Below are 17,887 nucleotides of genomic sequence, written 5' to 3' on the forward strand. Positions count from 1 at the left end.
TCTTACACCTTCGAGCCGGGGCTGGAAAATAAATGCAAATTGCCTCCTACGAAGTCACCGCAGCGACACGACGAGCACCACGAAATGAGACCCCAATCGAGGGGAGATGAACCACCGAACCACCGAACCACCGAGCCACTGAGCCATCAGACAACCGCAGCAGATCCAACAAATTATGTAAAAAACCTTGGCAGCAAACACCAGCAAATTGTGGCCTAGTGTCTGAGTTGTCTCTGTTTTTCTCTATCCATTTCGGTGGGACAACTGGCCCGTTTTGATTAACATAAAGCGAATAATAGACATCGACTGGCAGCAACGTGTACAAATTTGAGTTCACGATTTTGCACTATTTAGCCAAAAGAGGTTGAAGCCAAAGACAACCAACACCTGCAGCATCGGGCTTTTTCGCTTTTTTGGTAATTTTGACAGCTGAAGATGCATTCGCGCTTCGTTGCCATGGCTGTCAATGATGTGTTGCAACATGCATATCTCAATTCCCAATGACGTCTAGTTAGGCAAATGAATCCGCTCTTTTGGGGAGAATATGAATTGGCCCAGTTCGATTGTTTACTTTTAGAATTTAGAATCTGGCCTCTTGGAAAATCGTTGTTTGGACTGAGTTTTCGGGCACGCCGGCGCAATTTATGACACACAAGAAGCGCCACGATTCGGTTGACAAATTTCCCCAAACACGAAGCCTGGGAAATGAATTATGTGGCCGTGATCGGCGGGAAAATCAAGCCGAAAAGCGCCGATCGAGCGGGCCAAGACCCTCACGACATGTGAGACAATTTCCAGTCGTCGTGGCCAATCGACCATCGAGATTCGAGATTTGCTGCAAATTATTAAACGATCTGTCCCGGCGAAGGTCAGCGGAGGGAAACACGCGTGTGCAGACCGCAAAACTTTCTCCGCAAGACGGATGCGAGGGTGTTGTCAGCTGCCAAGAAGGATCAGGCTTAAGTCAGCCCGGCCATAAAACCGAAAAACCTCTGGCCGGCCAAAGAGACGCCGCCTGAACTTTGAATGGCAGCCGAAACAAGTCGGGAGCTGCGATGGGTAGAACCGAAGTCTAGAGACCCTTTTATACTAACCTTTGAACAGAAAATACTCTCGAACCTGTGCTTCTTGAAACTAAAAAAGAGAGTTGTACAACAAAAATAAGAACTTCCTCCATATTTTAAATCAAGTTCAAAGTAATTTAAGAAAAACTTTCTGTAAAAAAAGGTCAGGTTATTTTACCTAAGGCGAGTTCTTTGGTATTTAATGCTTTTATGTTTTAAAATATTATTTAATGTAATTTAAGCTTTTCAAAAACCCTAAGAGCCCTTTGTGAGGGTACCCACGTGAAGCCAAAAAATATTTTGGCTTAAAAATTCTACAGCTGCAGCTGGCCCTCTGGGCTCGGCCTGTCGTATTTTCTCTCTGGTTTCTTGTTTTGTTTCGCTGCATTTTGTTTTGTTTTCGCCTGCGTTGCGGTTGCCTTGCCCACAAGTTGAAAGGTCAGGAATTTATGGATTTTACATGGCTGCAGAGACATATTTCCAGTTACGAGCAATCGTAACTTCAGCAAACTGGGCGCCCGCCTTGAACTCTCACTATTCCCGTGGTGAAGTCACCGTGATTATCGCTGGGCAAACTCTGGATTCCCGTATTGCAATTGTGCCCCGAACAATTACGTGCGATAAGCATTTGATTTCCAAAGCAAACACTGGGGAGCCAACAAACGCTTCCAGTCGAAGGTGTTGTCCTTCAGTTGATGTCGGTTGCAGTGTGGGCCATGTTGTCCAACCTTAGTTTTAGTCCTGCTCCTGAGCTGGTCGATCTATATGGCCTAGTTCTGCCTTTTTTAATACCCACGGAGACCACAATGTTTTACTTCAATCCCACGGCACAGAACTGCAGTTGGGAATCGCTTCAGAGGACTTTGCCACAAAATCCCCAGATCATCTGGCATCGCGAGGAGGCTTATCCAGAATTGTACAAACGACACAGCAGCAATGTCTTTGCGATGGCCTGTCTTGAGAGAACCTCCTTTGAGTGGCAGTTGAAGCTTTTGGCCACCAGTTTGACCAGATTTAGGTCGGTTAGAGTCCTCATCGAGGTGCAGGCCAAGGAAAGCTCCTTCCTGGCCTCCCAAATCCTGCAACTCTGCCTGCAACACAGCATGCTGAATGTGGTGCTGTACTTCCAGCCTTGGAATCGCACTATAAATATCTATAATTACCAGGCCTTTCCCTATTTTACGCTTGTCAAACAGCGCCTAATGGGAATATCTCCACCCAGAATTTTCACCAACCAGCTAAAGGATCTCATGGGATATAAACTGCGCGTTCAACCCGATTTGTCGCCTCCCAACTCCTTTCCCTATAGGAATAGCCAAGGTGACTATCGTATAGCCGGCTTTTTGTGGGAGATTATAGAGCACTTTTCGGAAAGCTTAGGAGCCGGCATTCAAGTTTTATACCCCACTTGGCCCAAAGCCAAGGTGGCGGCTACGGAATACATGCTGGAGTTTACAAGGAATGGTAGCTCGGACTTCGGACTGACCACCACCATGATTATCTTCAAGCACGAGGAGAGGTATCGCGACTATAGCTACCCCATGTTCTACACCAGTTGGTGCACCATGTTGCCCGTGGAGAAGCCCTTGAGTACGCGTACCTTATTCAATCACGTACTGAGTCCCGGATCAGCGCTTCTCCTGACTTTGGGCTCCATCCTGTGCTTTCTGGTTATACCTCATATTATAAAATACTTGGGTATTACTTGTAGAGGTAGTATAATGGGAATGGCTGCGAGGATCTTTGCTTTGGTGATGCTCTGCGCCAGTTCTGCTCAACTACTTTCCTTACTAATATCACCACCGCTCCACAATCGAATTGAAAGTTTTGATGACCTCTTGGCTTCGGATTTGAAAATCTTCGGAATGCGCAGTGAGTTCTACTTTCTGGATGGCGACTTCCGGGCCAAGTATGCGGCAGCTTTCCACCTGACGGACAACCCCAATGAGCTGTATGATAATAGGAACTATTTTAACACTAGCTGGGCCTATACCATCACCTCAGTGAAGTGGACCGTGATCGATGCCCAGCAGCGGCACTTTGCCCATCCAGTTTTCAGATTCTCAGAGGACTTGTGCTTCAACTGGGCCTCACCCTGTGGACTTTTGATAGCTCCAGAGTCCTTTTATAGAGATTCCCTGCAGCAGTTTACCCTGCGAATAGAACAGGCTGGCCTGGTTAACCACTGGATGACGAGAAGTTTCTATGACATGGTGAAAGCTGGACGAATGACCATCAAGGACTATAGTCTTACGACTGTGTTGAGTCCCCTGCGGATCCAGGACCTTCGAATGTGGTGGTCTAACTTCGTAGTGGGTCTGGGCACCTCCTCCGTCGTATTCACCATCGAACTGCTTCTGTTCTACACCAACGTGTTTCTCAATAGCTTGTAGTGCCTTTGGCTTTGTCATTTTCGCCAGCAAATAAAATAAATGCAAATTGCTCACCAGGAAGACACCGCAAAGACACGACCGGAGCCACGAAATAAGACTCCGAGTGCGAAGCGCGGAACAAGCCAACCACAACAGATCCACCAAATTATGTAAGGCCCCAACACCAAAGAAGCTGTCTAAGACCAACAATTTGTGGCCTACTGACGGAAAAAGGGGGTGTACACTTTAAAAAATATGTAAATAATTTGAAAACTTAAGAAAATATTTCACTTAGCAATCGGAAAGTTTAATAGATGATGCTCACTTTAAGAACTTATTAAGTTGATATTTTTGGTAACGAAATAGTTACCATAAAAAATTTTAAAAATATAATTTAAATAAATGTAATTTATTAAACCCAATTTCGAAAACAAAAGGGATAATTTTATAACGATTTTCTTCTAGTGTAGATGACTGTTTTTTTCCTATTTTGTTAGGACAAACGCAAAATCTGGCTGAGTCTGAGTTGCTGGCCCGTTTTGATTAACATAAAGCGAATAATAGACATCGACTGCCAACAACGTGAACAAATTTGATTTCACGATTTTGCACTATTTACCCAAAGAAGCCAAAACCAAAGCGAAAAGCAACCAACACCTGCAGCATTGGCAACAGCGACAAGCGGCTTTTGGTAATTTTTGACAGCTGAAGATGCATTTTCGCTTCGTTTCGGCTGTTGTCAATGATGTGTTGCAATATTGCACATCTCAATTACAAATGAGGTTTAACACTTTTTTGTATAAAGTCTTCATGGGTATTTTTTGAGAAGGAATTGAGAGCATTGGAGTTAGCTTTTGATTTTCTTCACATGTCGACTGACAAGCAGGCTCTCTATTTGACTTGGGTTATTGGTTGTTAGTTCGGAATCAAATAAAAAGTATTTTTCAGTTCTTGAGAAATGCATTTGGCTTCCCTGTGTGTATTTGTTTTTCCCACTGACTCGATTTACTCTGAAGTGGATATCATTCTGGGCTTACCTTGGGTCCGTCTTATGACTCACCCGGCAGACCTGCTGACCCACCATCGCCACCACGGTGGTTTCGACTGTCCAGGTGTTCAATTAAGCACTGACGTTGACCTTAATACTCGGCGCGCTGAAAAACGGATTGAAAAAGTGCCAGAATTTCTGACAAATTGTCGCCGAATGTGCGCAGAAATCAAGTTTATGGTCAATGGAAGGCAGCAATAAATACGGCACAGCAGCAGTATGGATGTCAACCGATTCTGCGCGAACGCTTAGAAAGTAGCTGGCATTAAAATGCCAGGGAAATACCGATGCCGAGGTGCTAAAATATGCATTAAAATTGCTGATGAAGCGGCTTGTTCGCTGGCAGGATTACCAAATATTTGCGGCTGCCAAAAGTCAAAAGAAATCAATCAAAATGCCACAATCGACGACGACCAACCGCAAGGCGCCAAAAGGCAACAAAAGGCAATAAAAGGCAGGCAGATCGGCCGACGGAAGCGACAGACTGACGTGTGCCCAAGACGCTTAGTGGCTGCTGCTGCTGCTGCTGCTGCTGCTGCTGCAAGCCAGGTTTGTGCCTCTTTTTCCTCTGTTTCCCTGCAACATTTGCAGCATGCAGCGACAGACGGACGGCCCCATGTCTCTAAGTGGACAACAAAACGCCTCCAACACTTTTGGGGCGCGAAAAATGTGTTTGCCAAGCTAAGCCGTGGAAAGCCAAGTCGGAGTTGGAGTCGGAGTTGCTGTTTCCCTGGCCAAGAGTGCTTGCCATTCGGGCCAAGAGTGCTTGGCTGAATGCCTAATGCAATTGCAGTTGCACTTGCAGGGGGCGTACTAGAATACTGAGGATCTCGGGAACACCGATGTATTCGCAAGTGTACATAAAAATAAAATAAATAAGCCCGTGCTGATCTTCATTTGTTGTTGTCGCTCAGTTGACATCGCCTTTGGCATGGCATCGTCATCGTCATCTCCATTTCCATCTCCATTTCCCTGACATATATTTGCATAGTTTGGTCGAGAACAAAATGGCAGCAGCGAAACAAAAAGAAATTCGTTGACAAGTGTCTGTCAGGGACATCGTGCTGGGCAAATTTGCATGTGGTCGCATCTCACGCTTCAGACACAGCCCAAAAAATACTAAAAAAGAGAATTCTTAAGAAAAGGTGACATTACAAGGACTCCGACAGGTAAGTACTCTCATGGAAGTAACATTAGTATCAACAAAATATTTTTAATACGGGAAATACATAACAAGCAGTCCTAAATCCTTGAAAGTTTCTCTTTTTTTTTTTTATCAAAATTGTAAGTACTTTCTCAGCTCGTAAAACAATTAAACTTATTTTTAGTAAGTAACCGCATTTATTAATAGCTTGAGTGAAATCCCACAAGGGGATGTGGTCTGCAAGTAATGATTGATAAAAATAACATCCATCACAGTGCTGAATAAGCCGGAAATTAACCCGAATATGGAACACCAAGCGGGCACATCATCATAAGTGTTTGTACCATTTTCGAATACCTTCTTCAAGGGTATAAACCGAAAGCTGAGATCCGACTTGGCTTATATATTGTGGTGAAATTGTTGTTTTTTTTTTTGCTTTGCTCTGCTGTTTCCTTGTCTTTATTTCTGCCGTCTTGTGTTTTGTGTGTCGATCTCAAGCGCACCTTTATGGTCTATTATACTAACGGGAATGCCCCGAGAGCAACGACAATAATAAGCAAATTGATTGAAATACGCGATATCATGGTAACCGCAACTCAAACGGAAACGGCCGCTCCCACCGCCCAACTCCCCCACTACTGCCACTTTTTACCAGTACTACTACAATTGTGTGGTAGCGCATTAAATGTCGATTTCGTTTTGCACCCGCGGCGCAGATACGCAGCCAGTGATACGGGAAGTACGCAGTGGTGCTATATTGTGGAGCTGGTGGTGCCTCGGTGCTGCCGGTGGTGCAATCCCGGGTCACTGCCAATGCCACGGAGCAGTCGAAGCTGGGGTGCGGCCCCAAAAAAATCCCAGCGATGACGCCCACCCAGCCGGCCCAGTGGGCAATCTTGGCCAGCTTTCCGCCGCTTTTTCGGCTGCCAAGCTGCTGAATGCCGAATTCCGATACCGATACCGATGTTAATGTGCTTTAAATAAATCATTAGCGCATTGTTTGGGGCCATAAAGAGCACGAAGGACTGTGGCCAGTGTTTAATGGCCCCAACGGAACCTGGAATTGCCGTCTAGAAAGGGGAAGTGAAGGCTGAAACGCAAAATATCATATGATCTTACTTTCTTCAGGTATTCGGCTTATAAGGTGGCAATTATCACCTGGCGACACGCGGCTAATTAGCATGCGGTAAGCTCAAAAACTGGGTGCAACCTCATCTCAAACGATCTCGTAAAAAAAACACGTTGCCTTTGCTGGCCGAAAAGTTTAAGACTCGCTCGTAATGATAACTCTTTTGGCTCGTGTGCGTTCGTCTGTCGAATTTTATTGACTTTTCATCGATTGCCAATACAAAGACACGCACACCAGAGAAAAAAAAGAGAAAAACCAAGGCAGAATTCTTTTTGAGCTCGCCGTCTGTTTTTGGGCGTCGAGTGTAATTAAAACGCTGTAAAAACTTGCAAAATGTGTTAACCAGTTTAGGCCGAGTTTAGCCTTTTTTCGCTCCCTTGTGCCATGCGTTACAATTCACGGATTTCTTGCTTCTTTAGTCGGTCTCCCCGGTGATGCAATGCCTTTTAATGTCCCCACCGAGTTTTATATATCCATATATCTCCCGCCTGAATGCCGTCTAATAGATACTTTCCATTCGGCACATGCAAATGTATGATTTCCTGCCCAAGTCGAAACGGCCATAAATAGGCAATTTGGCGCTCTGGCCGTTTAACGCCAACTTCATCGGACCAGACTCGCAACGAATCGAATCGAATCGATTATCGTGCACTTAACACCAACAGCTCTTTAACCCGCAACCAGCTAGTATACCCTTAAAGGTTTTTCTGTTGCTTGCAACAATTTGGGGAAAATGTTTTCAATCAGAAACGGGGCGGTAAGTGCCGCAGGAGGAGGGCAACTCCGCCGATTGAGCCTGGCTCGGTGGCTTCCTGCCAACAATCAAGGCCAGCTCGCAGCCAGAGTTTTGAGCCCCGGCATCATTATCAGCCTCCGTGCTGATTATCAACATGTGCCGCATGTGCTTTTGCCCTCGATCCATAGATCAAGATCATAAATAGCAATAAGCCAGCCAGACAATGTCTGCTAACTGTTTCAGGCAATCAATCAATCCATCTGCCGCTGTTTCTTCGGCCAACTTGCAACTTGAGTTTCGCGAGCGGCCGTTTGGAAAGTTCATTCAGCTGCGCTTCGGACTCGGGCTGACTGGACTTGGGGAAAGGGTATAGCGTGGCATCTGGGCGCTTACAGGGTACCAGCCAGTTGATTGCGGCAAGTGCTGGTCTCAAAACGTGATCGATTGATTTGCGCGATCGCTGCCAGAGCCACGGCAAACGGCAAGTTCAACGAGCCCGATTGACTGACTGACTGACTGACTGCTGACTAGATAATTGTGGCGTTCTGCGGCTGATGCCACTATATTTTCTACTCTTTTTCCTGCACTAAACAGCTGGGGCAGACCGCATAGCTACACAGCTGCATTCCAGATCCCGGCATCGGATCTGTGTGCCAAACTGGCTGGCAATCTGTCAGGCTGACAGTTGGCCCAGTCGCACAGCTCTGCCGGCTTTGATGATTGATGATTGTTGAAACGCGAACGAAATTATGATTAAATAAGTAATTGTGGCTAAACAAAAAGCAGCAGCAGCAGCGGCAGCGGCAGCGATGAAGACCACGATCGGCTAAATGCTAAGCGGCATGGTAGCTTGGCTTTTTTTGTTTTTGGCATTGGCCAAGTGCAGTTAGCCGGCAGCATCGGTGATTTGAGCTTGGCTCAATTGCTTGGGCATTGGCAAAAACGTCAATGTCAAAGTCGGCGAGCCAAACTCTCGACAAGGTCTAGTTCAAAGTGGTCTTTTCGAATTCTCCGCCGGCTAAGGTCAAAGGTTGAAAGGCCAATCTCAGTGCGGACCACACACACACACACACCCATCGTTTTTAACGCGTGAAATGTTAGCGCAGGCCAACTCCAACTTGGCACTCGTAATAAATTCAAAAGCGTTCGGCAATTAAATCGTAAATTTTTACAACTACAAATTTACAGTTATTAAAAACATAATTTGTTGTTGTTGTCCGCCGTTATTAATTACTACAACAGTCGGGTGTCACGCTGTAAAACAACAGGTGGGCAGCTAGGGGGCGGGGAGGCGGCGGCGGGAGTCGGCCCAAACGAAAGACTTAGGCAACGAACTTGAGTTCAATCAACATTTTCAATTAAAATGCATTTGTTGTTGCTGCCCCACGGCTGCCGCTGGAGCAAGTCATGGGTGTAGTGGCACGTTTTTGTGCACATTATGCGGCGACCAGGTGCGAGGGTCGCCACACGAGTTGATGGAAAGGCACCCCTCCTGTTTGAGCCGATCCCTCGAGCCACCCACCCGCCGTTTCCCATGGAGATGGAGCACGTGTTCCGGCCAGGTTTTAATTTTTTTTTCCTTTTTTCCAGCAAATGCCACGATCGACTCTCAACCCCGTTGCTAATCGTCCATATTTGCCAATGTCGTTCGATCGCCTGCTCGCTGGCTAAACTCAGCCATTTGGCCAGCCGATGCTTATCGCCCAAATGTGTTGAGTGTGCACTGGCATAGGAAAAACCATAACAATGCCAAAAACCCAGCCGAACAGATGAAGAAAAAATTAATTAGAACAAAATGCACAGCGAAAAGTTATTTACAAACAATGGGCGTGTCGCGTCGGAGCAAACGGAAAAATATAACAAAAAAGAAATAAACATTTACAGCTCGTATTTGTTTTCGGCCGAGACAACAATTGGCCAACAATTTGTGGCAGTCCGCAAGTCACAATTGCAGCCGCAATCGCAGCCACAATGGCAGGGCCTATCGCGATTTGTGTTCCTATGAATTATTTGCTAAATTGGCTGGCCAACGATTGACGAAAAGGTTTTCCATCTGCACGGACGAACCGGTTTGAAACTTTACGACAGACAGTTTCCAACTAATTAGGCGTGGTGGTTTTAATCAAAACGATTAAAATGCTTTCGGACAATATTTTTCCACGCCTAATCAAAGACTTTATGCCATTTTCTGCCTGACAGCTGCAGTGGCCAACGTTTCTGGACTCGGAAATGGGGGAAGGGGCTGCGGGGGCGGGGCGTGGCCATATCAAATTGTGGTACAATTTATTAAAAACGAAATATGTGTGAGCCGGGCTAAGTCGGGCCAAGTCGGCTGGGGCAGCCTGCGGACGATAACAAGTTGTCGAACCAGATGTCAAAGCGATTTGCAAATATTTGACAAGCACAAAACACCAAAACAAGCAGGAGAAGCCGACGGGTTTGCGGAAGATCGCGCGATCTGTAATGAAAAAGGGGGCGCAACCGGGAGATACTTTTGGATTATTGGTGGGAAAAATCGTTGGGACCACCGAACTTGAAAAGTTGTAGTATAGCAACAAGAATAAGGAGAATGGGGGTGCCCATTCCAGAATTATAATTAAGAGAACATAAACTTCGAGGCAATAAAATATGTTCAACGAACAATGAAATAAAATATCATATGCTAATGCCAATAAAGACATAAAATAAATTCCCAACCGAGTGCGCATGTTCCCCCACGTGGGCCATTAAGATCGAAATCCCAGCGTTGAATGCATTTTCGTCCGCTTATCGCGGCCCCAGCATCATCCTTCGAGGGCCACAGCTTCGCAGAGGCAGCGTCATAATAATAATAACATAAAACTTTATTTTATTTTTATTTTCAATTTAATTTTATTGAAAATCATCGCGAAACAAAATCGAGCGAGCGGGCCAGGCGAAAACCGTATTAAATATCCAGTCGCGTGGCCGGAGAGGGGCCCCCAAAAAAACGAAAAGAAAATTTAATACAACAAGCGGCAGCAGCGCACGCATTAAAACCGCAAAAGCCTCCCCCTGTCACTCACCTTCACGACCATTGCCATCGGCTGGAAACGGAGATCTGGATGGGGATGGGGCTTCAAGGGGGACTGGAGCTGGGTCCAGCCACTTTTCGGCCATTGTCAGCTTCGAAAAATCTGATAAGTCGCATTATAAGAACATAAAAACACCCAAAACCAAAAACCAAAAGCCCAAAACCCGAAAACAAAACAAACCCGAAAACGAAACATGCACGAGGGAGAGAAAATAATTTCAGTCGAGCATCGCCCCGATCCCACAGGGAAAAGGAGTGCAGGGCGGGCCAGGATCCCCGTCCCCGTCCCCAAGCCCATCCACACCCCCTCCCCCGAGTTAACAACTGCAGCAACAACAAGACCGGGCCAAAATATGCAACATGCATGTTGCTGCGACCGCTCTTGTTGCTTTTGCTGCCGCTGTGGTCGCCAATGCAAGCCGAAGGGGGAAAATGCATTGCAGATTTGGCCACTTCGCTTTCTGAATATCCTGGCCGTTAACTTTATACATTAAAAAAAATATAATTAAAAAAATATATTTAAGTTCCATTTTTAAGTTTTCAAAATGATACATTTATTAACTGACGAAAATACAGTTGTCAAATTTATATACACATCTTAATGTTGAATTTTAGTCCAGGAAGTTAAAGAAATGTAACATGTAAAAATCAAATTTTCTAAGATACTACCATTTTCCATAATGACTAAAAATATTTTCAAAAACTTAGAGATTAAGGCATAAAATTAAGTATTTTGAATATTTATTTACATATATTTGCTTTGGTATAATTTCACTTAAAGTAACTACCCTCTGCCAGGGTATTCGCAGGCAAAAAGAGAAAGAAAGCGAAAACGAAGCGAAATATTTGGGGGCCATGCAACGAAATGAAGTTGCAACAAGATACTTTACTTTACTTAAGGGCAAGTAGATGCACAACTGATACTCGGACATGGGAGAGACTTGATTCCGAGCCCACTGCACTCCACTCCCCGATTAATTTCTTGTGCAAACTTCGGGCCACTTGATGTGGGGCGTGTTAAGACACTGCCTGGCCTGGCCTGCCGCATCTTGGCCAGCATTTCTCGGTCTCTCCTGGCCGGCATCTGCCCTCATTTGGCCAACATCGCTGGCGAGGACATGGGGTATATTGGCATTGTTTTTACGGCCTCATTGGCGTCGTTAAGCTGCGTTACGTGCGCATCATTTTGAGGTGTTCAATTAAAGTTTTGCCGTCCCCGGCTCGTGCTTCGATTCCAGTGCTTTGCTTTTAATTACTTCAGCTTCGACTCGAACATCAGCGCTGGCATGGTAGATGGAATATGGGTTGGGATGGGATCAGATCAGTTCAGTTCAGTTCGGTTCAGATCGGCTTGGTTAGAGTGGCGTTGCAGGGTCCATCCATCTCGGCCTGGTGTGGCAATCAAGGCCCGGCCCAGTCCAAAAGAGCCGACACAAAATTTAATTGTAAATAACAATTTCGACAAGTACGGACAGCGAGGAAAACACTCTGCCAGGGGGTCCCAGAAATGAAATAAGTACTTCTGGGTAGCTCCGCTTTTAGATATTTTACTGAGTATTACCCTCATATGTGGGTAAAAAGGGCAACTAACATTCGTGGTAGCCATTACCAAAACGACTCGGTTCTCTTGGCCACTCATTTTGTGGCTCATTCACTTGACTCTTCGCCTATTTATAGCCGATTTCATTTGGTGAAACTGTAAAACGCCTTTGGCCTTGCCAACTGATTGATGGCGTTTACATAGCATCGCATTTTGTTAGATTTATTTTCGGCTTATTTATTATTACGCCAGTTGGCTTTGATATCGCTGCGCCAGCATGATGGGGCATTTTGAAGTGCATTTTCGAATCGTTTCGCCTGGCATTTCTCGGCCGAGAGCCGTTTCGGGGGCCTATATCATAGGCCTAATAAGTGGCCAATGCGGAACCGCAAGCCTGCCCAAATTATTCGCCGTCAGACTAATTACTTTGGCACTCGCTCGGCGGGCTTTCATCTCGTGTGGCATGCAACTCATGCAAGTTGAGCCTCTTGGCCAAATGCAGTCAACACTTGGGACTGTGGGACTGGCTGTGCGGCACATTGACCGCGGGCCAGCGAGGATTTTTCTGGCCACCGGTCAACTCAACCTACTTACCACACAGCGTAGAAAAAGCCACAAAAGGTGATGATGGGGTTGATTACTCTGAGCGCGCGCGACTTTCCTTCTAACCCAACAACTGTACAAATAATCAAAAAATTTTTGGCGCATTTAATTTGATCGCCAGCACGTTTCGGTTGCGACTTTAATTGAAAACGATTTTCGGGGCGCCGTTTCGAGAGCAGAGAGCACCGTCATTAGAAACTGACTGACTGCAGTCCCAGATCCTAAGTCCCAAATCCCAATCCAAATCCTAGGGTCCACCATTGCCCATTACCCAGTGTCAAAATCGGTGCACGTTTTCGAGCGGCTTTCACCCATTTCGCTGGGCGTTGGCAAGGGCAAGAGAGTCTCATTTTGCTGCGGCTTTCCGACTTGATGACCAACTCGATCCGGCATTAGATGGAGCAAATTATAATCGTATTTTTGGGGTTGAGTTCGGCTCAATTACTGATTAAATTAAGGGCAAGGCTGGGGCAAAAGTGTTTGACAATGGGCCAATATCGCCGATTGATCATCAGCCTTAAGGAGAGTTTAGAACCTGACTGGCTGGCCGTGAGGAAGTGAAACCCGATCTGCGCTGATGGTAGAATCTATTCCTATCTATTAATATTCCGTTTTTGGCAAGCTTTTTACGAGTAAGACCCCCCATAAAAAACGGTGTGAAATCGCCTGATTTCTGAGCACGCGCCCCGTTCATAAAATAAAGCTCGGCCGACGTCTCAGCCAGCACTTGACCCAATGCACAGACAATAGATTTAATTTCCATTTGTCCGATCCGCAGCTTCGACCGCCATGCGGGTGTGGCGCATCTCCGGCCACGTTTTCTTTTTCGTTTTGATCTCTGCGCCTCGATTAGGGCGACTCATCGCCAAACTCAACCGAATCGGACAACAACGGCCACAAAGGGTAATAATAGAAACAGAAATCGGGCAGGCAAATTGACTGATGCCAGCCCCGCCACCAAATCTGGACCTCCGTCGCTCCCTGTGCCCGTTGCCCCATGCCCGATGCCCTCCCAAGAGATGCCCTTCCAATCCGTTTTGTGATCTTTCAAGAGGTATCATCACTTTCGGAAAATGTCTGCATGATATTGTATCAAGACCATGATATTCTATCTTGTTTATGATCTTAAAAAAGGAATCATAAAGGAGATCGGACCATAAGGTATGAAAAGCAGAAGTTTTGAATCTTATGGATATTACAATATATCTTATGGATAATATTAAAGCATTACATATATTTATATACTTTTTAAAGCACTTCACTCATTTTACTAAACTTAGCCATTGCCCCTAATAAACTCTTAAAGCGTTGTATAATTTCTTAAGTCATTTTGAATACAGCCTAAAAATCATTCCAATCACCGCCTAAATTAAGCCATTTAAATAATGGCACAATATAAAAAAGAGACCCAAGTTAATAGTGGCAATATAATAACTTAAAGGGTAAAACACACTTCGCTGTGCCGCGCCTGTCTCACATGAAATTTGATTATTTTTCCTTTGTTTTCTGCTTACTTTTGATTCAGTTTTCGTTTTCGTTTGGGGAGAGGTCAGCGTTTGGGGCGTCTTGACCCGGCTTAAATGAAAAGCCATATTTCTGCGGATGCCTGGCCCCAGTTTCTGACGTGCGATCGATTGCGCCTGTCCGAGAGCGGGGCCCTCGCAAATTTGTAGCTGTCCGCGGCGACTCCTCCGTTGCCAAGATTTCGGTTTTGGCCTGATTTCGATTTTCGATTTTAGGTTTTCGGGGTTAGGCAGCGGCAGAAGTCATGCACTTGCCGCGCTCGCTGCTCGCCGCCCGATGAGAGCCAGTTTCCAGCTGCCTTAGCCGGAATCGGAATCGGAATTGTCTTCTAATTAAGTGCATTTCGTTTAATTAATTTAAACTAACTGTAAATTGAGAGTTTGACTGCGAGTTTTGGGCGCGGTGGCGTCGTCTGCAAAAAGTTCGCCTCGCTTTTGGTAGTGGCTCCTTGGACTGGGCTTGGGCCCAGCATTTGAGCTTGTTAAGGCTGCCGACCGGGGACGACCAAGTTTATTAGTTCGTGCCTTCATTTCGTAATTACTTCAATTGATTCTGCGCTGCTGATGGCAACGGTACTGCAACTGCGACTCTGAGGACCTAGGACTCTTGGCCAACGGAACTGAGCCGGGCTCAAACCGCCTCGTTGCCTTTGATTGTAAATCAGTTTACTTTGCCATTTAGAAGCCTTTTGTGCGGCTGTGTATAGCTGTTGGTTGGCTGGCTGGCTGACTGGCTGGCTGGCTGACTGGCTCTTTTGGTAGTTTGGCGGTACAAAAGGTGAAATCACGATTTTCAAGTGCATCGCCATCGATACACAGCGACTCCGACTCGCCTGGGCCGTTGCAAATTGTAACTCTAACTGTACAACAGGTTCAAAGTATCTCCTAACAGGTACGCCTGCCCCGAAAAGGAGATCGGATTGGGACTTGGACTTTGCCATGGAGTCTTTAATTATCGCCCAGCTATGCCAGCGATTCGGGGCCCCAGAGCTCACAGAGCTCTAGGCACTGAGCAAATAAACATAGCTTAGGGTAAAAAGTTAATTAGGCTTTTCTTATTTTTCCCCCACATTGGCATTCCGGAAATCACTCAATTAGATCGCAGGCGAGGCGAAAGGCCGCCAAATTGTGGCCATAAACCAGGTCCAGGGCCTTTCCAGATCACGTGATAATAATCATGTGCGGAGTTTGATTTAATAAAGTAGCTGGCAACCCTGGCGGGCAACTATAACCATAACTTTGGGCGCCTTAATCGCGCCTAAACGACGGAGGAGGATCTCTTTTCTTCGGTGGAGGAGGAGGAGGAGGGGGCCCAGCTGGCGGGGTCAGGAGGCTTCAACACCTAGCTGGCTGACCCATGGCCAGCTAATTGACAGTATCGTGACTAAAATCAATTTGTTGTGAGCAGGCACAGCAACAAATTTCATAGGCCCCAAAGCCCCGAGTCGGGAGAGGCAACTAACTGCTCCCTCTATGAATGATTTACGATGCGTCGTTGCCGCGCTGACCCCAGAGTTCGACGTTGTTGAAACATCAAAAACACAGAAACAAAGACCCCGGCGACCATCAGCGACGCCCGCTCATAATCAGCAGCACATAAACAACATTTCGCCGACCACCGATCGCAGATCGTCGGCGATTTCCTTCCAAAAAATAAGCAAAAGTCCCCCCTGCCCAGGCCCATGCATCGCCATCCATCCTATACAGACATTGGCCAGACGAACATAATCAGCCGGGGCAGTGGGTGTCCAACGGAGAGACGTCCCGAACCGATCAGCATCTTCAACATGATCATTACGTTTGTTTATTGGCGAAAATTTAGAAATTTATTGCTCATTCGTTACGAGCCCGAAATGTGCGTTATGGCACCATGGAAAAAGCCAGCTCTGTTCTCACACTTTGGGCCACTGACAGGTAAATAGTTATAACTAGCCGCACTTTTTCCCCCTTTGTTAAATGTGCATTTAGACAACATTATCGTCAATCAACGGCTGGCTATGGCTATCTCTCCGGGTGAGATTAGGCCGAATTACGGGGCCCCCACAACGTAGGGTTAACAGGGGGCTTCCACCTCGCCGTTGCGGCTGATTGCAGCCAAAAATAGACGCATTAATTACCCCGAAACACAGATAAATAATGGAGACCTTTGCATTGTATAATCGGAGTTTATTTTTGGCCTAAAAGAGAAATATTAAAGCTTTATGGGTCAAGTGCCCTAACGGTATGGGTGATTAAACTTGCTCATTAGCCAATTAGAGAGTCATGAACATAGGCATTCCTTGGACAGAGTTCAGAACATGGTCTAGATAAATTTGAATGGCCCACAAGGGGACTTCCGTGCGGTGGGCCATAAATCGGAGATTAATCGCCTCGCAACCGCTGGGCCTTCAAAACGCTCCTGCAATGACGTGATAAAGCCGCGTAATTAAAATATGAACAGCGTTCATCTGTTGGCCCAAACAACGCGGCCTGGCTGGCGGTGGAGAAACGCCGCTTGCTCCATTTTAAATAAATGTTTTATGGCAACCGAAGGCACACAAAGCCAAGAAAAATGCCAGTATGCCAGTCGCATTAGCCGAGGCTCAAGGATAGAAAACCGGGCACGAAGAGCGGCTCTCACGCGGATGTGGTTATATCTGTGTGTGTTGGTTGTGCACTGCCAAAAGGCCAAAACACATGGCCAAGATGTGAAGCTAAGGCTGTGCGGCTATATGGGTAAAAATGAAGCCAAAGCTGCGGGAGCTAATAAATTTTCCAATGTCTGTTGTCTGCCTGCCTGCCGTTTGACGCTATTGATCGTTAAGTAAATTGTCTGCAATTATGCCAAAAGGGAAAATAATAGAAATTATAACGAAACCGCTCTGCTGGCTGTTGACTTTGCTGTGCAGCTTGGTGGGAATTCGGATTCGGATTTGACTTTACCCAGTGACAGCCGCATTTGCGCATAAGTCAGGCCGCCTTATGCTGGCGATCATAATTCTCGGCTAGGTGGCAAATTGCTGGCAGTTGCCAATTGCATGTGGGTCAGGCCACTCACGAGTGCCAGGGCTCCAGACGTCCTGACATTTGTATATATTTATTTATAACTCGTGCGCCAGCCGTTAATTGTTGTCGCTCTTGATAAGTGAAATTTACCGACTGCCTGCGGCCGTATAGGCCATCGTATAAGCCATCTCATGCTCCAAGTTCTCTGGGATTTAGACCACTGCCAGGCCGAGCAGGCCGCTGAATGACAACTGACTGACTGGCCAACTAACTGGGCCCGTGTCAGCCGGAGCCGACGGCTATCGCAATGTTACATCCGTGCGTGCTGTCAATTAACATGGCCAACAACCGAATCAATTAAGCACTGGCCGGCGATGCTAATAATGGCCACGCCCCAAAACCAGAAGCCTGTCATAAGCCAACGGACAATCTGCATTCCGAGGGCAATTCGATTCGAATAGTATGGCTGTCCAGACCAAAAGCGAAACCCATGCCGAGACCAAGCCAAAAAGCTTGTCCTCCTGGCCATTTGATTGATGCTTGTTGCCGGCCAGCAGACAAACTGTTTAATTGGTAAAAACAAAAAAAAAAACAGAACTCTACGAATCTGCATTGTCGATTATATAAGCGCCGCTGGGTTGACAAATGTTTAGGCAGGACTCCGATCCTGTTTTCACACATTGTGCAACAC

The 17,887-nt window shown here is 46.2% G+C and overlaps 2 protein-coding genes across 2 annotated transcripts in view; one reads left to right on the top strand and one right to left on the bottom strand.

Moving 5' to 3' along the window:
* The window catches only part of LOC108024817 (TPR-containing protein DDB_G0280363), a 94,507-nt gene extending 84,937 nt beyond the window's left edge, over nt 1-9,570 (bottom strand). Inside the window, exon 1 of the mRNA XM_050888782.1 lies at nt 9,561-9,570. The gene's annotated coding sequence lies outside the window, so the exon portion shown is untranslated. The remainder of the gene's footprint in view (nt 1-9,560) is intronic.
* Nucleotides 1,781-3,457, top strand: LOC108024494 (uncharacterized). Its single transcript, XM_017094428.1, has one exon. It carries the CDS (start codon nt 1,781-1,783, stop codon nt 3,455-3,457), a length of 1,677 nt encoding a protein of 558 aa, XP_016949917.1.
* Nucleotides 9,571-17,887: the final 8,317 nt, after the last annotated feature.

The sequence above is a fragment of the Drosophila biarmipes genome, chromosome 3R (genome assembly GCF_025231255.1).
Source record: "Drosophila biarmipes strain raj3 chromosome 3R, RU_DBia_V1.1, whole genome shotgun sequence".
In the NCBI taxonomy this organism is placed as follows: Eukaryota; Metazoa; Arthropoda; class Insecta; order Diptera; family Drosophilidae; genus Drosophila; species Drosophila biarmipes.